A 24,940-nucleotide genomic window follows, 5' to 3' on the forward strand; every position below is an offset into this window, starting at 1 on the left:
TATGACTAGACAATTTAAATTATTCCTTTGTGATTTTCCCAAAACTAGGAAGAAATGACTTAACATAAATAATGCCATCAGCTGTTGGCTTTTCCTGGGTATGTGTGACAATTACTTAGGGCTATGTCAAAATGCAAAAGGGGTTTGCCTGATTCATTAACTGTCTGCATCCTATTTCTCTAGGTCCACCTTTACCATAATCTTAATCTTTTGTTTCAGCCACTTGCAACTTAGACAATGGTTTCAGGGAATATAACACATTTTACAGCAGGAAGGAAAAACCTTTACAGAAAACCAGAATAAAACCTAATTCTACTAACGTTATATGTCTATCTAAAATCATATTAAAACAAAATAATTTTTATTTACGAGACCGAGCAACCTGCTCAGAGCACGAGACCGAGCAACCTGCTCAGAGAGGGAAGTGGTTGATCTCCAGCCATGGCCATGCTGCTTCCTGGATCATGAACAGGCTGCTTGGGATGGGTTGCACCTCACGGCTGTAGGAAGAAACATCTTTGCCAGGAGGCTCACAAATCTGATTAGAAGGGCTTTTGTCAGGCCACACCATTTTCGGCCTGGCATCTCACATGTCTGCATCAAGGCCACAGTTGGCCAAGCCATTATGATCGCTCGAGGCCAAGGAGGCCTCCCCTGCTTGCAATGTAATTAGTCAACAGAGCTTAACCGTTCTCTTATCTGTCTTCCTCGGAAGGAGGGAACCGCCTGTTCAAAACAATACTTCTGTTCACATCATCCTTTTTTATGCTGATAGTACGGGAATGCGAGGGTGGGGGGACTATGGGATGAGCCATGTTGTAACTTACAGGTATATACCAGGGGTCAGAGAGCCAAACTTCAGTTTCGGCTATCTGAACCTTGGGCTGACACAGTTCCAATAAAGCTCTTGAAACCTTCATGAGTCTCGTTTCTTAACTGAGTACTAGACACTTACAGCTTTAAACTGAATTATGTGAGGCAGCGGCAACAGTGGTAGGGAAAAAGCCTTAAAGAAGCAGCCAGAGGAAAGGCACCATGGCCTTCTATGTCTATATACAAATGCACAGAGTATGGGAAATAAACAAGATGAACTCGAACTCTTAACACAGCAAAACAAATATGATATTGTAGGCATCACTGAAACCTGTATGAGTCTCATGATTGGAACATAAGAATTGAAGGGTATAACCTATTTCAGAGAAACAGATCAAATAGGAAAGGAGGAGGACTAGCATTATATGTAAAAGATTATTACAGCTGTGAGCAGGTCCATGACTTAAATCCACCAAGCCAGGTTGAGAGCATCTGGGTAGAAATTAAGGTGGAGAGAAACAACACTGATCTTATTATGGGACCCCCATGCCAGTCTGAAGAGACTGATGATGCATTCTTGGAACAGATGACCAAACTTGCACAAAGAAGAGAAGTAGTAGTAGTGGGAGATTTCAATTATCTGGATATTTGCTAGGAGTCAAACTCTTCCATGACAGTCAGGTCCAACAAATTTCTCACTTCACTTGCAGACGATTGCATGGTCCAGAAGGTGGAAGAAGCAACAAGGGGAACTGCTATTTTAGATCTGCTCCTAACCAATAATGTTGACCTGATTAGTGAAGTGGAAGTGGTTGTATCCTTTAGTGGGAGTGATCATGTTCTCCTGGAGTTTGTTATACAGTGGAAAGGGAATGCTAAGCATAGTCATACATGCATTCTAGATTTTAGGAAAGCAGATTTCAGTAAGTTTAGGAATCTACTGGGTGCGATCCCGTTACATGTTCAAAAAAGCTAAAAGAGAAAGGAATGCATGATGGCTGGGGGTTTCTTAAAAGTGAGATCTTGAGGGCACAATTTCAAACAGGAAATGTACACAGGGGTGGAGCGAGGCGGAAATGCGCCTAGGGCACGCATATGCCCTGAGCCTCCGCTACACCCCTGGTGCATCATGCCCCTCCGGCCAAGGACGTAGGTATAGATTTTTTATGGGGTGAGTTCGGGGGGAGGAACCATGACCCCACCCACCCCTGGGGGTGTGGCCATGCCTCCCCAAGCCCCGCCCCCAGTCTAAGTGCTTATAAAAGCAGCTCTCCGAGGCTAGGGACAGCAGATTCCCCCGCCCCCCGCACCCCCACCAACTGGGCTCTCAGTCGGCAGTCCCTTCTGCCCTCCCCTCCTGGCAGAGGCGTAGCTAGGGAAAACAAAGCACGGTGCAAAATCTGAGTTTTGTGCCCCATTCCATGGGTGGCTGCTGTGATGCTGGAATCCACCCCCAAACAGCATCATTTTCATTGGTGTTTAAACTAGGGAGCCCAAATTCTCCTTTTAAATCCACCTTAAAGGGAGACTCTGGGGTCCCCAGTTAAAACAACATTGAAAGTGATGTTGTTTCGGGGTGGATTATCCCCCCACCCTGAAACAGCATCACTTTCAATGTTTAAACTGGGGACCTCAGATTTTCCCTTTAAATCCTTGCCGAAGGGGAGGGGGATTTAAAAGGAGAATCTGGGGAAATTTGGGGGGTGCAATTGTTAAGCTAGCAGCACCAGAATTTCAAGGATTTTTTGGAAGACTCTCCTGATGATACCATCCAGGTTTGGTGAAGTTTGGTTCAGGAGGTCCAAAGTGTAGCCCCATCTCCTATTAGCTCCCATTGGAAACAATGGGGGCACCCCCTTTGGGAGTTTATAACTTTGGACCCCCAAACCAAACCTCACCAAACATGGGTGGTATCATCAGGAGAGTCTCCCAAAAAATCCCTGAAATGCTGGTGCTGCCAACCTAAAAACCGCACCCCCGGAGGCCAAAAACAGAAAAAAAACCCTTTAAAAATGTAAAAAAGGGGGTGGAGCTTCAGACATGTAATGTGGGGTTTAAACCCGGGAACCCCCCTACCCATGTCCTTGCCCTTGGCCCCCTTGGCGCTAGGCCACTGCACTTACAAGAAATGGAAAAGGGGGGAAATCACCAAAGAGGAATTCAAACAAATAGCGAGGACGTGTACAGAGAAAGTCAGAAAATGTAAAGTTCACAATGAGCTGAGCCTTGCCAGAGAGGTTAAAAAAAGTTTTTAAAAAAGGCTTTTTTTTGGTTATGCCTGCAGCAAAAGGAAGAAAAATGATAGGATAAAGTCACTGAATGGAGGAGATGGCAAAATACTAACATGGGATGGAGAAAAGACAAAACTACTCAACACCTTTTTTGCCTCAGTCTTTTCCCAAAAAGGAAACGGTGCTCATCCAGAAGAAAATGAACACAAGACACAGAAGGAGAAATTCAGCACAAAATAAATAAAGACGTAGTGCAGGAATACCTGGCTACTTTAAATGAATTCAAATCTCCAGGGCCTGATGAGCTACGTCCCAGGGTATTAAAAGAACTGGCAGAAGTAATCTCAGAGCCACTTGCTATAATTCTTGAGAACTACTGGAGAACAGGAGAAGTCCCAGTGGACTGGAGGAGGGCTAATGTTATCTCCATCTTCAAAAAGGGGGGGAAGGAGGACCCTAATAATTACCGTCCAGTCAGCCTGACATCAATACCAGGGAAGATTCTGGAGCAGATCATTAGACAGATGGTCTGCCAGCACTTAGAAGGGAATACTGTGATCACAAAAAGTCAGTGTGGGGTTCTGAAAAACAAGTCATGCGAAACCAACTTATCTCTTTTTTTGTTAGCAACAAGTTTGGTAGATGAAGGGAATGTGTGGGCGTAGCATACCTTGATTTTAGTAAAGCTGTTGACAAGGTGCCCCATAATATTCTCGAAAGTAAGCTAGTAAAATGTGGACTAGACAATGCTACTATTAGATGGATTTGTAATTGGTTGACTGATCGAACACAAAGGGTGCTCATTAATGGCTCATCTTCATCTTAGAAAGAAGAGACTAGTGAGGTTCCGCAGGGTTCTGTCCTGGGCCCAGTGCTACTCAATATTTTTATCAACAACTTGGATGATGGAACAGAGGGCATACTAATCAAATTTGCAGAGAACACCAAATTTAGGAGGGGTAGCTAATACCCCAGAGGACAGAGCCAGAATTAAAAATGAGCTAGACAGATTAGAGAGCTGGGCCAAAACTAGCAAAATGAATTTCAACAGAGACAAATGTAAGATGCTACACTTAGGCAGAAAAAATGAAATGCACCAAAATAGGATGGGTGACACGTGGCTTAACAACACTACATGCGAAAGGGATGTAGGGACGTCCCTGCCCTGCCCCTGTAACACCCCTGCATCGGCACATACCCAGTGCATTGTGTGCACCCCCGCTGCCTTGGCGCTAGGCCACTAGTCAGGGCTGTTCCACAGTGGAATTCACTGCCTGGGAGAGTTGTGGAGTCTCCTTCTTTGCAGGTTTTTAAACAGAGACTTGATGAACATATGTGGGGCGTGGTTTGATTGTGTGTTCCTGTATTGCAGGGGGTTGGACTTGATGGCCCTTGTGGTCTATTCCAGCTCTACAATTCTATGATTCTATCCTTATTACAGTAACTTTCCATTAAAATGCAAACAGAGAAAGTTTTCTGATTACTTTTCCCCAAATTCCATTTCAAATATATCCAGTTACAGTATTATTCGCATAAAAGCCTCCTTTTCCTATTTCCAGAATTGAAGGCTTCTACATTTTCTACCATTTTATATAATGAAAACTGACATTTAACGTTTCTCTCTTAGGAATTCTTTCCTCCTCTCTTCCAGTTCACCGCTCCATGCTGCTTTTCCTCCCCAAAGCAAGTGCAGAGCCCCATTTGCAGACGGAAGGGAGGGAAAAGGAGGGGCTGGGCTGTCCATCTCCCAGGGAGGGAGGGGCCACTCACCCGGCTTTTCCCACCGGCCGTCTCTTTTCATCATTCATGGAATACTGAATGGGCCCGTGAGCCCCAAATCCTAGAGAGGCCGCCCGGGAAGGGGGCGGGGCCTTCCTTGTTGCTCGGAGGGCAGCCGCTCTTTCCAAGTGAGTAAGGGTTGGGAAATGGGGGGTGGGCGGGAAGGAAGGGAGGGAGGGAGGTCCGAGGGGGGCCCCGATCCAGGAGAGGTGAGATCCAGCCCCCTCTCTTCCTTGCAGAGCCTTTTTTGAGTGATCGACATTTGCAGGGTGGGTGGGAGACTATGGATGAGGGTGGGGGGTCCTGAGTGAAGGAAAGGCAGGAAGAAGAGGGGGCTGGATGCGGGGAGGGACGTGTTTGGAGGCAGACCACCCCCCAGCAGGCTTTCTCCAGGGCGTGAGCGGCAATCTTGGGGGGAGGGGGTCAGACCCAGCCCCTCCGCCTCGAAAGGAGAAGAATAGGGGGAGGGGGTCAGACCCAGGGTCTGTGTGTGGAAATGAGACGCCTTCAGACGGGGCGTTCAAACCCGCTCCCCATTGAAACAGAAAAACCATTTTATTTCCTAGACGGGGGGAGACACATAGTGGTTTTATTAGAATGTTTTATTGTTATTGGTTTTAATTATATGATTAACTATTATATTGTGTTGTGTTGTGGGCCGCCCTGAGCCACGGGGGCGGGGGGGGGGGAGTTGAGGGCAGCTAATAAATCTAAAGTATGTATGTATGTGCAAATAAACAAAGTTAAAGGGAGATAATACACAATCTACAGTCTACACTTCTGTCCTAGATATGCAGTGGAGGGAGCCTTTTTTCTGTTTCCCCTTTACAGGCGAAGGTTTCATTTTTCCCGGTTGTGCAGGAATGGTTGGGAGGGGTCTCATGACCTGAAAGGGGCTGGGGGGGAAAAATGTAGCACCAGGACCCAAATTATAGAGAAAGGAAGGGGAGCAATGAATGGGGAGAAAAGCCCCCTTCTCCCCCACCCAGTTCACACACCCCTTCCTGTGCCAGAAACAGCCATTTTATGCCAAAGAAAGAATCCACAAAGAAAGAAGAATCTAGGACCGTGATGGCGAACCTGTGGCACTGGTGCCCAAGGCAGCACTCAGAGCCCTCTCTGTGGGCACGCATGCCGTCATCTTCCCCTTCTCCTTCCCCACTCGACCAGCCAGAGGCGGCTGCCAGCAAATGCGTTGGGAGTCACGCTGCACAGGCTGGCCGTGCACAAGGCGCTCTGCCGGCTGGGGCTGAGTTTCAGGGAGGTCCTCTTGAGTCGACCTGATTTGCTGTAAGTACCATCTACCACCCCACAAGTACCCCTCTCCTCCACAAAGCTTGGGAGACTGGAGGCTGGCATGCTTTTCTTGGTATGTAACTTTTGGGACCAAACTAAAACTTTGGGGGTAGGATTAAAAAGCAGCAGTCCGGGTGAGGGGCTTCCATTGGGAGGAGTGCATCTGCCAAGAGCAAGGCAGGCGCAGTGGTGGGATTCAGGCGCTTGCCCTGATTGGAGTGAACTGTTTGTTAAGGGCCCATCCCTGGGAGAGAGAGTGATGGGGTTTTTAATATCTTGCAAGGTCCCTAGGCGATATCTTGCAAGGTCCCTAGGCTCACGATGCCAATCCCATTCCCACAGGATCAAAGCAAAAGTACAAAAGACAAAAGGCATTTCATATCGATACAGAATTGCGCTAAACCAGGCCCTGACCAATTGGCAGAAAAGGGAGAGGAGCATCCCTTACCACCCTGAACATCTCTTCCCCACCCCCCCTGTCAGAATTAGGGCCGTTCTGACAGAGGCAAATATGGGGCAGAGAGGTCCATTTCAAAATATTCTCCATGCTTTTATTTTTCTGTTCCTGTTGCATTTTTGTGGGAAGTCAAGTGCTGTGATGACATGTGAAGGAAAACTGCAGATCAGATGGCTTGCCCTACAAATTTAGCTTTCCTGAAGTTATCCCACCCCTCGACTTTACAGGCATTTTTTGCTTAGGATTGCCTTCCTTGACTGCCTTTTTACTTCTGTTTTGTGGTGGTGGAGTTATTGGGTTTTGGAAAGCAAAAGTTTTACTTCCCTCTCCCTCTCCCCCACACCCCTCCCCCTTCCCCCGCCAGGTTCCCAGTGTGATAATAGTAATTATTTCAGGGAGATTATTAGCATTAAACCTCAGGCCTAATTTTGGGGAAGCAATGTAGGTCACCCTGTTAAGCACTGTTAAACCCCATTGATTTTCATGGGAAGAACTAAAGTGTGCTCCTTTACCTGAGAGTAAGCTCAGTTGCTTGCAATGGGGCTTGCTTCTGAGTAAACCCTCCTAGGGTCATGATTCACCCGTTCAAAGAGTTGCATGGTTGTTTCAAAGCAAAGCCACCAACTACCATCAACTTACTCCCAAGTAATGCGCACCTTGGAGCCAACCGTTTTTTCTAAACTAAAACCTCAGTATTCAGGTTAAATTGCCATGTTGGCACTTTGCAATAAGTGAGTGAGTTTTGGGTTGCAGTTTGGGCACTCGGTCTCGAAAAGGTTCGCCATCACTGAAATAGACGTTTGGAGTTACTAGGCTGAGAGTTGGAATGTCCCATCTGTCTCTTTGAGCCAGACAATCCTGATTTGTGTTTATGGACATGATTCATAATTTGACAGTAAACCTGAAGCGAGGATCTATGATTTGGAACTCCTTTTTTGCACGGTAGTGGCACCACAAAGCATAGAATCCATACTTATTTTTGCTGCAGTCTATGGATATGAAGGTGAATTTGGGATTACCTGATGCAAAAACCCTGAGGATCCGCAAGAATCTGCTTTGGACTCATGTCTTTGCTCCATAGTGATGCCACAAAGCAGTGGATGTTGGGTTTTTGCAGTACAGTCTGTGGCTATGAACATGACCTGTGATTGAAGGATGAATTTTGGGTGACATAAGGCAAAGATCAGAAGGATTCATGAGGATCTGTGCTTTGGAATTATGTTTTTGCATCATAGCAGTACTGTGAAGCAGTAGATGCCTGATTTTTGCGGTGCTACTTGTAGACCAAGACATGATCTACAATGTAACAGTAACTTTCTTTTACTTCAGTGTTAAAATCATATGATTTTATGAGCATCCATTTAAATTAATCTAGATCAGACTTTTAGCTAGTCTCCTTTTGTGCACAACTTCAATTGCGATGTGGCATTTTTGTAATCTTTTTGGTCCCGCTTTGAATGAAATAGGTGTTACACTTAGCCTTAGAGTTGGGGAACTGGACAAGGTGGAAAAAAGTTCCTCATCTCCCACACCAAGAAAAATCCTCCAAAATAATCAGAGGCATGTTTGTAACTTCTACAAAGAGAGAGAGACATTTATCTTTCCTGAGCAAACAAATAGGCATGTGGTGGGTATAAAAGGTGGGTGTATAAGATAACAAAATGTTACAAGTCACAAGATGCATGCTTTTTCTGATCCAGTATGTCTCTCCATTTTCTTTTGTTTTCCTAGCTGCACAGTGCTGTCTGTCTCTCCCCAATACCCACCATCTGCAGGGAAAGGCCTCTCTTCATAGCCAAGTAAAGAAATACATTTTTTTCAACTGTGAGGCAGCCCAGTCAAAGGGGAAAGAGATGGCAGAGCAGGACCCAGAAGAACCTGGACCTGGCAAGAGAGGAAAGAAAGGCCCCCATCCCATCCAAGCTGGGAGTGGTGTTGAATTTTGGGAGACAGTGGTGCCCGACCTCTTGGATCAGGAGCCTGTGAACACAGAAGAACTTTGCCGACACTTTCGGCACTTCCGCTACTGTGATGCTGATGGGCCCCGAGAGGTTTGCAGCCAGCTCTATGGACTTTGTAACCACTGGCTGAAGCCAGAGAGGCACTCCAAGAAGGAGGTCCTGGACCTGGTGGTCCTGGAGCAGTTTCTGACCATCCTGCCCCAAGAAATGCAGGGCTGGGTCAGAGGATGCAGTCCAGAGACCAGTTCCCAGGCAGTGACCCTGACTGAAGGGTTCCTCCTGAGTCAGGCAGAGGAGAAAAGGCAGGCAGAACAGGTGAGGGCTTTTCTTTCCAGGTATGTCCAATCCAAGCAATGATATCTGACTTTCTTCTAAAGCTTCCTTGCCCAATATTTGTCCAAATGTTTGTCCTCAAAATGGGATATTTAACAAGCTCCTTCAGGAGCCACTTATAGGGAATTTCTTACCCCTCTGGGTAAGAAATTGAAAGAATTCTTTCAGTATTGAAAGAAATACCTACCAGGTCAGCTGATAGATATGTGCAGAGTCTGGGAGTGGGGCAGAATTAATTCCTTGGTGTTTTCTATTCTGTCTCTTCTTTATCTCCTTCCCTACTGTTTTAGATGTGGGGTCCATCTGTGAAAATGGAGGAAGGGTGGCATGACCAGGGTCAGGAGCATGTCCAAGATGCCCTCTTGCATGGTAAGGACTCTTTGTGCTTGGGTGAGATTGGAGCACTTAGTGAATGTTATGGGTAGAGAGTTCTGGTCATGAAAAAAATCAAAATGCTTCTTCACACAAGTTGTGACACTAAATCTTATAGGCTGATAACCAAGAGGGCCGTATCTTTGGATGCAAAAATCTGGTGATTGGAGTTGGGAATGGGTGAGATGGAGCTTTCTACAAACCTAAAAGTGGCCCCACATTTGCAAAAAAATCTGAAATTTAAAAAAATACACTGGATTTTTTAAAAAACCTGAAACTGATAAAAAGGATCATCTGTAGCTGTAAGCGGCATAGTCCATCAGTGGCTGTTGCTTGGCAACTACACAGAGGCGTAGCTAGGAAAAATGGAGCCCAGGGCAAAAAAACCCCACCGCCCTCCCCTGCCACAACCAAACAACGATTTTTTGCTCTGCCCATGAAACCTGTGACCTTGATGGGGCTGGGGGGCTGGCAAAGCTGGCACTGCCCATGGATCACAGGATCCATGGGCAAAGGAGACTGGAGCGCCCCTCTCTGAGAGGGAGCCTCTCAGAGAGAGGGGCGTTCCAACTTCAGCATTTTTTTAAAGCAGAGAAAGGGCCCCTTTCTTGGCTTAAAAAAACCAACCATGCCCAGGCTGGAGTGCTGGGGGCGTTTCCAGGGGGAGGAAAGGGTCCTGCTGAGCCCCTGCGGGCTTGGCTGGACTCTGGGTGGTGGGGAGGGCGGGAGAAGGGTCCTACCGAGCCCCTTACCTTTATATCGCGGCATGAATTCAGGCAGCCTGCAGGGCCGGGACTCTTCTTTCCCTCCTTGTCCAGCCCTGCACCGACAAACGCTGCTTCTGCTCACTCTGCAGGCTAGAGCAATCTGTTGGGGTGGGGCCGGCGAGGGAGGAAGGGGGAGGGTTTGGTGGTGATTTTGCACCCCCCCCCCCACATGACTTAACAAAGGGGCGCCCGGGACAATTAGCCCTGGATGTCCCCATTATAGCTCCGCCACTGCAACTGCAGCCTTCCAAGGCTTGGTTCTGTTAGTCAAAGGCAGGAGCACAGGTCTTTTTTGGCCTTTCAGGAAAGACTGTTTGAATCCGTTACTCCATGTCCTAAACTCTGGAGGAGCAGAAAATAAACTTGCTTCATCTTCAACATGAGATCCCTTCACATATTTAAACGTAGCTATCAGGTCACCCCTTAACTGTCTCTTCTCCAGACTCACATACCCAGCCCCCTAAGCTCACATCTCCCTAACATGTGAGGCAGATAAAAGGCCTGCTGGTGAATGGCTGAGAGGGAGAGAATCGGGCTGTGGAAGGGAAAATGATATGGGGTTTCTAGGCTGAGAGAAAAAGAAAATAGTGTGGGGGATATATGGGAAAGTGAGGTGCCATCCCACAAGTCCGTGAGGATTCCCTGCCTTGCAAATGTGACTTTGCAGTGGCCACACAAATGAACTGCAGCTTTCATCGGTAGAGGTTGCTTAATATACAGGAGCAGATAAGGGTGGGTCGGCTGTGATGGAGATAGTGTTGCTGACTCCAGGTCAGGAAATTCCTAGAGATTTGAGGTGTGGACGCAGGCAGGGAATTCAGAAGGGCATAATGTTCCCCAGGAGAATTAGGATTGCAACTTCTGAGTGGAGATCACCTGGAATTAAATCTGCTATCCAGATGACAGAGATCGATTCCCTTGGAGAAAATGGCTACTCTGGAAGATGCGCTTTGTAACATTGTACCCTACTAATGTCACTTCCCGCTCCAAATCTTGCTCCACAAAGGCTTCACCCCAAAACCCTCAAAAAATTCTGAATGTGAAGCTGGGAACCCTATAGGAACAACTGATTCCTGTAACTGGGTGTTCTGTTATGATTGCAGGAGGTCTCCAGGCCTCACCTGGAGGTTGGCAACCATAGGAGAGAAAGAATCAGGAAAAGAGGAGACGCTATGGGGACTTTCAGGAAACAGAAAGAGTAAATAGTGGAGGAGGGGGAAATCAGATGCCTCCCACAAGTCCTTGTGGGTTGCCATTTGTGTTCAGTTTTTGTGATGCCCAAACCAGAGGATTGGACAAATTCATGGAGGGAATTTCTCTTACAATATTCATATCCCACCTTTTTCCATGACTCAAGGTGATTTGAAAGAACAGGTTGAGAAAGCTTGGCCGAACTCTTCAACCTTGTGAATAAATGGAGGCTGCGCATTCTGCAGAGCGTGCTCTGAAATCGAGTTGTTGGATGCCAGGAACAGTGAGAAACTTTGTTTTGTTGTCATGCTTTTCAGGGCATCTGAGAGGTTGCTGCAGGAAATAAGATGGTGGTGTAGGGCTGCCAAGCTGGAGTCTGGCATCCCTAGCACTGTTGGGGAATCGGCTTGGAGTGGACATTATTTGCATCTGAATGAAAACCCTGATGTAAAATTAGTGGGGCTCAGTAGATCCTCTGGAAACAAACTGCTATTTCCATGAGGTGACAGATGTACTATTGTCTCATGAGGGGTTTTGGTCAGGTAAGGTGCCATGCAATGTTCTTTTGCCTCCTTTCTTTTTTTTTTTTTGCATCAGCTTGGACTCAAGGGCGTATGCAAGATCCCAGCTCGTGGGATAAAAACACATCAGCAGAATTTATAGACCCCCTGAAGGCTGATGGGTTCCAAGTCCTTCTTTTTCTGCCTCTTCTGCAACATACTAAAAAGTGTGACAATTTTTTTGGAGGGTACATAGGGCAAGGTATCACAACCCTGGGAACCGGGCTGCATGAAAAATGTTTTATACAAGCAAACAGAACAGCAAGTGTAGGCTATTACTCTATTTTCCACTCTTCTTTCCCTCCCAGGTAATGAAGACATAGTGTCATTCCATTCTCTTTGCGTAGGTGTGGAAACAGCAGCTGCTCTTCCAGTCCAGGTAGGGGAGATTCGCGAGGGGAAGCCTGGGTCTCCCCTCCTTTCTTAGGGGAGCTTTTCTCCTGCAGTTGGAGCTGAAGGGCCCAGGCATGAGACACTAAACACCACTCAACAACAACTACATCCCAAAGTATTAAAAGAAGTAATCTCAGAATCCCTTGTGTAAAGGACCAGAAGCAGCCCCTCCTGGGTCCCATAAAGTGTGAGTTCCTCTCTGAACCAAAAAAGCACACAATTCACTTAATAAAATTATTTTTGTTTATTCAAAACAGCAAAATTAATAACATCTATAACAACATTCGCAGAACATACAAAACTGCTAATACCAATGCTTTACCATAGACAAAGCTCCAACATTGTGAAATTCTGCAAAATCTGGCGATAGTGTAACTCCAAGCCTTGCCACATAGCCGCTAGCAAAATGAAAAAAATCAAATTTAGCCAGGAGCAAAGGTTGGCATCTAGAAAAAAGGCATGAAATATCAAGTAGCAATACAAGCTAGTAATCAAAGAATACAGATGGATGCCTAAGTTAAAACTTACTAAGCATTATAGGGGAAGGCTAGATACAATGTGACCTAGTGCTTCCAATCATAACTGTGCTTCTACCACCAGCGCTAAACGAGCGAAATATCTCCGGTTGCCTTATTACAGGTGCTATGAATCACAAGCTTTTCAACATAACGCACGCGGGATCCACTATCTCTTAAGGGTCGTTGTAGCCTTGAGCAGTTCGGAGTCAAGCACTAATGAGAAACGAGAGACAGAGAGACCCACTTTACTTTTACTAAAATCCTTAATAAAAATGGCTGCTCTTATGCTAAGTTAATAAACAGGGTTTAGCAAAATACACTTTCTTCACGCCTTGCAATAATTTTTGAGAAGTCCCAGCAGACTGCAGGAGAGCTAATGTTGTTCACATGTTCAATATGCGGAAAAAAAGAGGATCCAGACAATTACTGCCCAGTCAGGGAAGGGAATTCTGTGATATCAGTATAGCCCTTGATATCAGTAAGGTCTTTGAAAAGGTCCTCCATGACAGTCTTGAAGCAGACTAGTAAAATATGGGCTAGACAAGCCTACTGTTAGATGGATTTCTAATTGGTTGACTGACCCAAACCAAAGGGTGCTCACCAATGGCTCACCTTCATCCTGGAGAGAAGTGACTAGTGGAGTGTCACAGGGTTCTGTTCTGGGCCCAGTGCTATTCAATATTTTTTATCAATGACTTGCATAATGAATTAGAGGGAATGTTAATCAAATTTGCAGATGATACCCGATTAGGAGGGGTAGCTAACAGAGGTGTATCTAGGCAAACTGGAGCCTGTGGACAAAATTTGAGCTCTGGCTCTCCATTCCCCACAGGTATGGGACAAACTTCAATCTTCCTACACAACGGTAATTCTCCAAACAATTATTTTTTTGCACCAGCTCACAAAACACCTCCCACCCCCAGCAAATCATTCATGGCTCTCCCCCCACCAACTCTCTTTCCTAATTTTGTCCTCACACCAACCCTATGAGGTAGGTTGTTAGCCTCAGAAACAGCTCCAAGCCAGTGCAAGTGGGAATTAACTTTTAAGCATGTAAATCTGTCATAAATCACTGCCCCCATCAGAAGTTAGAATAAGAGAGTCCTTCCCCAAAAAAAGCAGTTTGAGCAAAGAAAGAAAATCAGAGGCCGCTTCGCACCGTGGCAGAATTTATGATGCCTGGGAGACGGTAAAAATTGCCTGAAGCTCGCTTACATTCGCGACAGTTTAGCTGCAACGCAGCCGCTCGCCGCCTCAAGGCTACGCCTCGCCGCCTTCGAAGGCGGCGCTTCCCAGAGCGCTCTCTAGCTCTTTTTTTGGGAATCGCTAGCATGAAGCCGCTGTCGAACCGAAGCTTAACGGCAGCTGCTTCATGCCTCCTCCCCCACCCTCGGCATTGCTTCGAAAGGCGCTGCCGGCCGAGGGCCCGGGATTTCCGACTCCTTCCGGCCCCCCGCGCCCCTGCTCCAGGGCGCCGGCTGGGCCAAGGTCCCAGGCCTCTCGCTGACGCGCCGGAGGCCCGGGACAGAAGCCGGGTCGGCTACGCCGTCATGGCCGCGCGCCGCTGCCCAGCGTTTCTTCAAGCTGACCGCCCATGACGCACGTCCCCTGCCTGGTCGGGTAAGCGCGCCGAATCTCGCCGCCTTCACAAGGTGCAGGAAACGGCCAGAGAGACAACTGTGAAGTTGGCTGAAGTGGCCTTGGATAAGCAGGCTTTCCCCCATTTCTCTTTGTGGGATCTGATGTGGGGTAAATCTGCCACCTTGTGGGTAGTGCGTGCTCTTACCTGTACTCTCTACTTCCATTTTAAAACAAGTGCCAAGGTTCCAAAGTGTTCTTGCTACTCAGACAAAACCTGTAGTAGAAGCGGGTGGGTGGGTATTTTTTAGAAACAGTGTTTATCCTTTCCCTGCAAACTCCCCACCCACATGCCTAGGGTGGAGGCGTGTGCCTTGGCAAAGCATGCAGTGGCCTTCTGAGAGTTAAGCATGGGGGATCAAGGCCTGTCACTTCCCCACACAAGAGTCTGGGAGTGGGGGAGCCATGGCTGCTGAGGTGGACAAGGATGGCCCCATGTGGCTGATTGACAGGGGGGGAGGCCAAGTAAGTGGGGCTTGATGGGGGTGGTGGAAAACCAGGCCTGCCTGGCCCTGGTGCTGGCAGGGCAGGGGGGCGTGGGCAAGCAGGGGGTGGAAAACTTTTGTTCAGCCCTGGGCACTGGCATTTTCTGCCATACAGTGTGCCTCTTGAGTTTTTTCACTCTGACAGTTGCTGCTGAGGAACTGGGACTGCTGTGTAACTGGCGGCTGCAAGGTCTGCTCAGGAGTTGGTCTGATATAATTTGGCTGGCTAGTACTTGGAAACTTCATTGTTGGACTTGGATGGGAGATAGGTCCCTTTGTAAGGCCACAAAGAGTGGGCTCCACCACCACATGATGCAAAAGATCAGAACCTCATGCTTTTGTAAAAAGTCAAAGTAGCGGAGGAAAGGGGAAAACAAATGGATGTTTGACCAATTCCCCCATATTTTTTTTGCACTACAAATTGACTTTCTATCAGAGCTTCTATTTTGCTTTATTGACCAACCTGTCCCCTCCAAATTAAGGAACCAGCCACTGCTCTGAAGAGGACCTGCTCTCAACATCCTGTGGCTACAATCTGTCTAAAACAAACATTCAAAAGAATCATAAGAGACCCTCATAATTGATGATATAGGTAATTTCGTGCATGGCAAAGTGTATGGCAAAGATGAATGACTGTTCTCTTTTCAGCCTGGTGTCCTCTAATCTGGAGAACTGGGTTTAATTCCTTATTCCTCCACGTGAGTGGTGGACCTTTATCTGGTGAACTGGATTTGTTTTCTCCCTCCTACACATGGAGCCTGATTGGTGACCTTGAGTTAGTCAAAGTTCTCTTTGAACTCTCTCAGCCACACCTACTTTACAAGGTGTCTGTTGTGGAGAGACGAAGGGAAAGGAGTTTGCAAACTAACAAATGCCTTCCTTTCCTCTCCCCACAACAAATGCCTTGTGAGGCAGCAGGTGGGGCAGAGAAAGTGGGGAATCAAACCCAGCTCTCCAGATTAGATCCCAGCCCCACGGCGAAAGTTAAGAAGCCAGGCGCTTCATGCCCCCTCCCCTTCAACCACATCAAGGCCATTCACAATTGTAAACAAGAGTTTCCATACAGGAGAGAAAGGTGGGATATAAATCCAAAAATAAACTCTCCAGCAATGTGATAGCTTGATTCAACTCCAGGAGCACTTTCAAGACCAACAAGATTTTTAGGAATAGAAGAAAACTTTGGATTTATACATTTCCTTTAAGGAGTCTCCAAACAGCTAACAAAGCCTCCCCTTTCCTCTCACCACAACAAACACCTTATGGGGCAGCAGGTGGGGCAGAGATTGCCTCCCTAGCCGGCCTATGGACTTCTGTGCTGGCCAGTGCAATGGCAACGACTTACTGGAGAATAAGGCACTGCACTCTGGGTGAGAGGGAGGGGAGGCGGAGCTCCCCAGTCCTCCTCCTGGGAGCACAGTGGTATTTCTCCCCCACCCTCTGGACACCCAGGGCCGCCATACAGAGTGGGCGGGGCTATGTCAGGCTTCCTTAATTCTTGCAGCAGTAGGCTGCCTCAGTGCTGGGCTTACTGGTGCTTGTGAAATCAGTCTGTGTGCGGGGACGTTTTGGCGCCCCCCACATGAATGCAATGGATGCGCCCAGGGACATGTGATGTCCCTAGGCAAATATGCTACTGGTAGCTAATACTCTGGAAAACAGGAGCAGGTTCAAAATGATCTGGACAGATTAGAGAGCTGGGCCAAAACTAACAAAGAGAATTTCAATATAGATAAATGTAAGATTCTACAATTAGGCAGAAAAAAATGAAATGCATATATATAGGATGGGTGACACCTGGCTTGACGTGGGTTTCAAAGGAATTTGACAACATTCCTAGGAGGCATGGCCTGTCCATGGCTACTAGGCACGATAATTAAGATAATTAAGATGACCCATAGAGCTAGTGATCACAGCCGCTTGGGTGACCAAAACTGGGAAGTTTGGGCCAGTTGCCACCTCCCAGATCCATGCCGCTGCTACCTGGGTCTAGAGCATAGTACAAAAGAAGACACTTTGGAGCCAGACTTATCAACTTTCCTTTGTAGTAGACCTTCAGCCTTTGAAATGTTCACAAATTCCAAACTTTGAGGGAGGGGAGAGAGGGAGGGATGGCATGCAAGGGAGGGGGAGGGGCCCCGGCATCTGGACATGGCCCACCCTTCCTAGCGGAGGGAGGGGTGGCCAGGGAAGGGGAGGGAGGGAGGGGAGAGGGCCCACCCTTCCTAGCGGAGGGAGGGGTGGCCAGGGAAGGGGAGAGAGTGAGGGGTGGCATGCAAGGGAGGGGGAGGGGCCCCGGCATCTGGACATGGCCCACCCTTTCTAGCGGAGGGAGGGGTGGCCAGGGAAGGGGAGGGAGGGAGGGGAGAGAGTGAGGGGTGGCATGCAAGGGAGGGGGAGGGGCCCCGGCATCTGGACATGGCCCACCCTTCCTAGCGGAGGGAGGGGTGGCCAGGGAAGGGGAGAGAGTGAGGGGTGGCATGCAAGGGAGGGGGTCTCCGGGTGATTTGGACATGGCACCACCCTTCTAGCTGTGAGGGAGGGTGGCTGTGGGAAGGGGAGGGAGGGAGGGAGGGGAGAGAGTGAGGGGTGGCATGCAAGGGAGGGGGAGGGGTGATCTGTGAAAGGGATCTGGGAGTCTTAGTAGATCGCAAACTGAACATGAGTCAGCAGTGTGATATAGCAGCCAAGAAAGCCAATGCAATTCTGGGATACATCAATGAGAGTGTAGTGTCTAGATTGAGGGACGTAATAGTACCTCTCTATTCTGCATTGGTCAGATGTCACCTGGGATACTCTGTCCAGCTCTGGGCACCAATATTCAGGAGGGATATTGACAAGCAGGAATGGGTCCAGATGAAGGTGACTAAAATGGTAAAAGGCCTATATGCCATGCCTAAAAGGAGTGGCTTAGGGAGCTAGGTATGTATAGCCTGGAGAAGAGAAGGCGAAGCAGGGACATGATAGCCATACTTAAATATTTCAAGGGATGTCATGTTAGAGAGAGAGCAAGCTTGTTTTCTGCTGCTCCAGAAATAAGAACAAGGAGTATATGATTCCAGGTGGTAGAAAAGAGATTCCACCTAAACATTTGGAAGATCCTCCTGATAATAAGGGCTGTTTGACAGTAGAACACACTGCCTCAGATTGTGGTGAAGTCTCCTTCTTTGGAGATTTTTAAACAGAGGCTGGATGGCCATCTGTCAGGAGTGCTTTGATGGTGAATTCCTTCGTGACTTGATAGTCCTTGTGGTCTCTTCCAACTGTACGATTCTATTATTCATTTACTGCGGTCAATGATCAGAATGTATAAAAGATGCAAAAAAATACATAACATGAATATAATTAAATATAATAGTATAAATATGATAATTATATAATTAAGGATCACTGAGTCATAGGCTGTTTCTGCACAGCCAGAGCAGCGGCTTTCCACCAACTTAAATAAAGGTGGTGGAGCATTGAGACCGCTTGCATGGTCCCATGTGGGCAATCCCGACGCCGACGCCACAGCATACAGGGGCAGCTCCGCACAGAGCCACCCAGGGTGTTAGCAACCTTTCCTTCCTGTACAGCACTGGATGGCTGGAAAGACACGCCCATGCTGCCCCCCGACCCCCGGGGACCTTGCTAACAACAGAGGAGCCAAAAGTGGCACCCTCACACCAGTGCGGTTGACACCGCACCAGCGGGAAAGATGATGCTTTTGGAAAAACTCGTTCCCTGAGCGAGTTTCGGGGGCCAGCTCTGCAAACAGCGCCCCAGGGATGGTGTTTTTTCCATCCCTAATGCACTGTTTTTTGGCTGTGCGGAAACGGCCATAGAAATGTAAATAACTATGTTAAAAAAATTCCTCAGAGGATTTCATTTCGTCTGTCTTTATTTTAGATGCCAGCCACCCAAATCTGGCCATTTCACATATTATTTCAAGGTTCTTATCTAGAAGCATATTAGAAATATGTAAGGCTTTATGTCTTCCCAAGTGAGCTAAAATTATGTGCTTCATAAGAGATTCTGAAATCTGATTGTACATCTTGCAGTCAACGATAACATGTTCGTTGGTCTCTATGCTTCCATCGCAACAGGGACATAGTTGCTCTTTTAACCGAATATTTTAATATCAACCTTCAGAAACTGCAGGGGGCAATGTGTCATCATGCAATAATATGAAGACTCTCCTACATTCATGATTTGTTAGACTATAAAGATACAGCACTCATTATACACATGCTGAGCTCTGTAAGAGGCACCCTCCTAGAACATCTGTCTCTGGAATCTTCCTTTTCTTTCAGTCTGCAGTTTCCTTTGAGGAGGTGGCTGTGTATTTCACGGAGTCAGAGTGGGCCCTGCTAGATCCAAACCAAAGAGCTCTCTGCAGGGAAGTCATGTTGGAGAATTACAGCAGTGTGGCCTGTCTGGGTAAGGATTTGTCATAAGTGGCAAAGGGGCAAACTGTAACCTTGGGCATGGTGGATGAATCAAAATTTTGAACAGCATTCCTTTGTTTTGAGGCCTGAACCTCTACTTGCTCCCTTTTTGATGCCTGAAGCTGATGGGATGATAGTGAAAGCAATATTCAGCTTGGGCAGGCAAAGCAACTGGGGCCAATGTTGCGGCCATCATCCAAGGCAGAGAGGGTGTCCTGGCCTGAAGCCAATGTGGGATTGAGAAACCCTAAAAAAGATTCTCAGTCACCAATCATTAGAACACACTTGTCCTCCAAATGGGATTACGGTCATCCCCTCTGACTGTGATCTGGAATGGATCCATCTCCCTTGCACTGATAGGGAATTGTAGACTTTAATCTTGACCAGATATCCATTCTCCCAAAAATTTTTTCCATGGATTTCTTCCCTATATAAGTACAGTCACCTTTTCTCTCTTTCTATCTGTGCCAAAGGAGCCAGGAGTGTAAGAGAGACTGAGATGGAAACAGAGGCCCCTTCCGCACACGCAAAATAATGCTTTTTCAAACCACTTTCACAACTGTTTGCAAGTGGATTTTGCTATTCCGCACAGTTTCAAAGAGCACTGAAAGCAGTTTGAAAGTGCATTATTCTGCATGTGCAGAATGAGCCAGAGAAAGGTCTGACATCCAAAGAAACTCTGGAGAGTTTTTCAAGAGGATGTGAAGAGAATACTTCATTCCCAGATGAGCTGGTTGCTAGTGAGTATCCTTCAAGGTTCTGTCAATGAATAGCCCCAGAGGATTTCTGCTTCACTTCTTAGCAACACTTAGGCCGTTTCCAAGACGTGGAGGTGGAAGCTGGCTGGGTCAGGCGATTTCTCGCTGACTCCGGGACGACGCTTCTGGACCGCCTGCCTGCATGGACGGTCCCAGAAAGAGCTCGGGACGCACGGTGCCGCAGGAACGCCGCTGTCTCAGCCGACCCGGCGTTCGTCGACGGAAAGATTCGGTTGCGACGCACGCCGAGGCCTGAGGACACGCTTCCGCCCCGGCCCTGGCCTGATCCAGCGCCGCAGGGTACAGGTTAGCGGTCCCCAGGCCTCGGCGACGCGCCGGAGGCCCAGGGACAAGCGTAAGTGCAGGGAGGGAGTGGGGAGGGAGGCGCTTTGAAGCCGCTTCGCCGCTTCAGACGGGTAGCGCTTCAAGCCGGCGCATCTTCGGAAAGTGCCGCCTCCCAGCGCACTCCGGAAACGCCAGCTTGGCGCCGGTTGGGCGGCGCGAGGGCTGGCGCGGCGTAGTTTATGCTTCTGCGCCCCCTGTTAATATCGAGCGCCTGGGGATGGCATGCTCATCCCCTGGTCAGCTTTGGCATATTCTGCAAGTATGAAACGTCTTTTAGTTTGGAAGAATCACAAAGCCTTCTGGGAAAGTAGGAAGAGAGAGGGGCTTTCTTGGGACTGAAATCTGGGAGGCTGTGAATCTTCTTCAGAGCTTAACGTCAGTTAAGACTCTTGAGGGGCAACTGTATTGTTAAATATTGGATTTTCCAGGGAAATTTTGGGGGGTGGGGTGGGAGGTTTCTTAAGAACAGCCAAACTGGGGCTCATTCCACACATGCAGAATAATGCACTTTCAAACTGCTTTCAATGCTCTTTGAAGCTGTGCGGAATGGCAAAATCCACTTGCAAACAGTTGTGAAAGTGGTTTGAAAACGCATTATTTTGCGTGTGCGGAAGGGGCTTATGAGAGGCCAAAGTGTATTTTAATGTCTTTTTCAAAAAACAGCAGGAAAAAGCCAAAGAAATCTTTGGCGTATGGATGGAACTTCAAGTGAAGATCAGACCTCCTTGTGTGTGTGCTAATGGGACCTGTATTTTTATTCCAGCAGGAAATGAGCAGTGGAATAAGAAGGACGAGGAAGTTCTTCAGCTATTGCCAGGTAAAATCAAGAAGGGAGATTTGAAAGGAAGCATCAAGAATCAAGACAGATTGAAAAGGCAGAAAAGAAGTCATGTGGTCAGGAAGAGGGATAAACGCATTCCTGACCAAGGGCAGGAATTCTGTGGTCTAATTCACATGGTGGACGAAGCATATAAGTGCTTGGTATGTGGAATGAACTTCTCCGTTAAAACTCAATATGAGATCCATTTGCAAATGCACAATGGAAAGAAGACCCATCGATGCTTGCAGTGTGGAAAAGGGTTCCTTTGCAGAGCGGAATTCTTTAGGCATCAAAGAACACATACAGAAGAGAAACCTTATAGCTGCTCAGACTGTGGCAAAAGCTTCTCAAAAAAATCAGACTTTCTTCACCACCAAAGGATTCATAGAAGAGAGAAGCCATTCATTGGCAGGGAGATTGGAATGACCCTCTCTAGAGGAAGAATAGGTAAATTACATTTTCTGAATCACAATATCATGAACACACATAAATGCTTTCAGTGTGCAAAGTACTTCAAATGCAGATCATTGCTCCTTCTGCACCAAACAATACACACAGGGGAAAAGCCTTTTCCTTGCTCACAGTGTGACAAGAGACTCAGTCTAAATGGCATTCAACAGCATCAAAGAACTCACACAGGAGAAAAGCCTTTTCAGTGCTCAGAGTGTGGAAAGAGATTCAGTCAGACAGGACATCTTCAACAGCATGAAAGAACTAATACAGAGGAAACACCTTTTGCATTCTCAGGGTGTGGAAAGGGATTCGATCGTAGTGGCAGTCTTCAACTGCATCAAAGGACCTACACGGGGGAAAAACCTTTTCAGTGCTCAGTGTGTGGAAAGAGATTCAGGAGGAGAGGACATGTTCAACAGCATCAAAGAACCCACACAGGGGAAAAACCTTTTGCATGCTCAGAATGTGGAAAAAGATTCAATCACAGTGGCAGTCTTCAACTGCATCAAAGAACCCACACAGGGGAAAAACCTTTTCAGTGCTCAGAGTGTGGAAAGCGATTCAGTCATATTGGTAATCTTCAGAATCATCAAATAACCCACACAGGGGAGAAACCATTTGAATGCTTAGAGTGTGCAAAGAGATTCAGTCTAAAGAGTAGTCTTCAAAAACATCAAAGAACCCACACAGGGGAGAAACCTTTTAAATGCACAGAGTGTGGAAAGAGATTCAGTTGGGATAGCGCCTTTCGATATCACATAAGAACTCACACAAATGACAAACCTTTTGAATGCTCAGGGTGTGGGAAAAGATTTCGTCATAGTGGGAATCTTCAACAGCATCAAAGAACCCACACAGGGGAGAAACCTTTTGAATGCTCAGAGTGTGGAAAGAGATTCAGTCAGAGTAGCAATCTTGTACGGCACTTAACAATCCATACAAAGGAGAGGCCCTTTGAGTGCCCAGAGTGTGGAAAAAGTTTCAGTCACAATAGCACTCTTCAACAGCATCAAATAATCCACACAGGAGAAAAACCATTTGAATGCTCAGAGTGTGGAAAGAGATTTAGTCAGAGTACCGGACTTCGAAACCATCAAAGAACTCACACAAAGGAGAGACCTTTTGGATGCTCAGAATGTGGAAAGAAATTCAGATGCAGTGGCCATCTCCAAGAGCATTTGAGAACACACACAGGTGAAAAACCCTTTGAATGCTCAGAATGTGGTAAGAGATTCTGTACAAGTGGCAGTCTTCAAATGCATCAAAGATCCCACACAGGAGAGAAACCTTTTGAATGCTCTGAAATGTGGAAAGAGATTCAGTCAGACAGGACATCTTCATCAGCATCAAAGAACCCACACAGGGGAAAAACCCTTTGAATGCTCAGAATGTGGTAATAGATTTAGTCAGCGAGGCAGTCTTCAAATGCATCAAAGATCTCACACAGGACAGAAACCTTTTGAATGTTCCGAATGTGGAAAGAGATTCGGTCAGAGTAGCGGTCTTCAAGACCATCTAAAGACCCATACAGGGGAAAAACCTTTTCAATGCTCAGAGTGTGGAAAGAGATTCAGTAACAGAGGACATCTTCAACAGCATCAAAGAACCCACACAGTGGAAAAACCTTTTGAATGCTCAGAGTGTGGAAAGAGATTTAGTCTCAGAAGCAGTCTTCAGCAGCATCTAAGAACTCACACAGGGGAAAAACCTTTTGAATGCTCAGAGTGTGGAAAGAGATTCAGTATTAGAAGCACTCTTCAGCAGCATCAAAGAACCCACACAGGGGAAAAACCTTTTGAATGCTCAGAGTGTGGAAAGAAATTCAATCACAGAAGTAGTTTTCAACAGCATCAAAGAACCCACTCAGGGGAGAAACCTTTTGAATGCTCAGTGTGTGGAAAGGGATTCAGTTGCAGTGGACATCTTCAACGGCATGAAAGAATCCACACAGGGGAGAAACCATTTGAATGCTATGAGTGTGGTAAGAGATTCAATAGCAGTGATAGTCTTCAAATTCATCTAAGAACCCACACAGGGGAGAAACCTTTTGAATGTTCAGTGTGTGGAAAGAGATTCATTCACAGCGGCAATCTTCAAAAACATTTTAGAATCCACACAAGGGAGAAACCTTTTGAATGCTTGGCATGTGGGAAGAGATTCAGTCAAAGTAACAGCCTTCAATCACATGAAAGAACCCACACGAGGCAGTAATATTTGAAATGCCCAGCATGTGGAAAAAGATTCAGTTACCATAACAGTTTTTAGACACATGAAAGAACCCATGCTGGAGAGGAAGCTTTGAATTCTTAGAGTGCAGATAGAGATTCAGTAAAAGTAGCAAGTCTTACCCCATATGTCCGTCTTACCCCATATGTCCCAAACCGATCTCTGTGTTCGGCAGAGACAACTTACTGGTGATCCCTGGCCCCTCAATGATACGGCTAGCCTCCACCCGGGCCAGGACTTTTACAGCCCTGGCCCCGGCCTGGTGGAACGCTCTTCCACCAGCTATCCGGGCCCTGCGTGATCTTACTGAGTTCCGCAGGGCCTGCAAGACGGAGCTGTTCCGCCGGGCCTTTGGGGAGGCTGGCCGTTGATGGGGGGGCCCTCCCTATACAACACCAAGTGGTTCCTACCGTTCCTCCCCCTTTGGGGGTTAGGGGGAACTGATAGCAGACACCATTCTTGTTTTAATGCTAATCTAATGCTGCTTTTAAGATGAGACAGGGTTTATTTTTAATAATTAAAGCCTGTATTTATTGAAACTGTGGTTTTAAATTGTTATTGTGCTCTATCTATATGTGTTCACCGCCCTGAGCCCTTCGGGGGAGGGCGGTCTATAAACCTAATAAATCAAATCAAATCAATCAAATCAAGTTTGCAATAATCTTAAGAATCCACACAAAGGAAAACTTTTATTATTTTTATTTTTATTTTAAGTGCTTAAATATAACTTATCTCTAATACATAATACATAATGTTTTTCCTCAAACAATAAAGAAAAAAAGAAAAGAAAAAAGTGAAAAAAGGAAGAGAAAAAAGGATAAGAGAAAAAGCATATCATATTCTGTAATATATATAATGTTTTAACAAAGAACAATTTTCTTATTTGTACAATTAGTAATTAATAATACATTGTAAATTGACTTCTGTAAGTGCATACTAAGTATTATTAAATATAACAATAAATCTTGTCATTAATTAAATACATTGTTATTGGTCTTGTATTTCTTTTCTAAGTAGACTCCATTTTATCCAATTAATTTTAGAATTATAATTATTTTCTAATTGTTCGTATCCTGAGATTCTCGCAATTTTAATTAATTCCAACATCTTCATATGCCAT

At 46.6% G+C, this 24,940-nt stretch overlaps 3 protein-coding genes across 19 annotated transcripts in view; 2 read left to right on the forward strand and 1 right to left on the reverse strand.

Annotated features, from left to right (window-relative positions):
- Positions 1 to 24,940, forward strand: part of LOC125428543 (zinc finger protein 883-like) — a 454,328-nt gene that overhangs the window by 333,701 nt on the left and 95,687 nt on the right. The gene's annotated exons all lie outside the window — the stretch shown is intronic.
- LOC125428537 (zinc finger protein 436-like) overlaps positions 1 to 24,940 on the reverse strand; it is a 774,209-nt gene that overhangs the window by 310,849 nt on the left and 438,420 nt on the right. The window lies entirely within an intron of this gene.
- On the forward strand, positions 4,877 to 24,035 carry LOC125428536 (zinc finger protein 84-like). Its single transcript, XM_048488779.1, is given in 7 exon segments — positions 4,877 to 4,951; positions 8,308 to 8,852; positions 9,161 to 9,239; positions 12,069 to 12,139; positions 19,084 to 19,210; positions 21,085 to 22,898; positions 22,900 to 24,035. Coding segments are annotated over 6 exon segments (3,420 nt in total). The 5' UTR covers positions 4,877 to 4,951; positions 8,308 to 8,429; the 3' UTR covers positions 23,806 to 24,035.

This window comes from Sphaerodactylus townsendi, linkage group LG03, assembly GCF_021028975.2.
Source record: "Sphaerodactylus townsendi isolate TG3544 linkage group LG03, MPM_Stown_v2.3, whole genome shotgun sequence".
Lineage (NCBI taxonomy): Eukaryota > Metazoa > Chordata > Lepidosauria > Squamata > Sphaerodactylidae > Sphaerodactylus > Sphaerodactylus townsendi.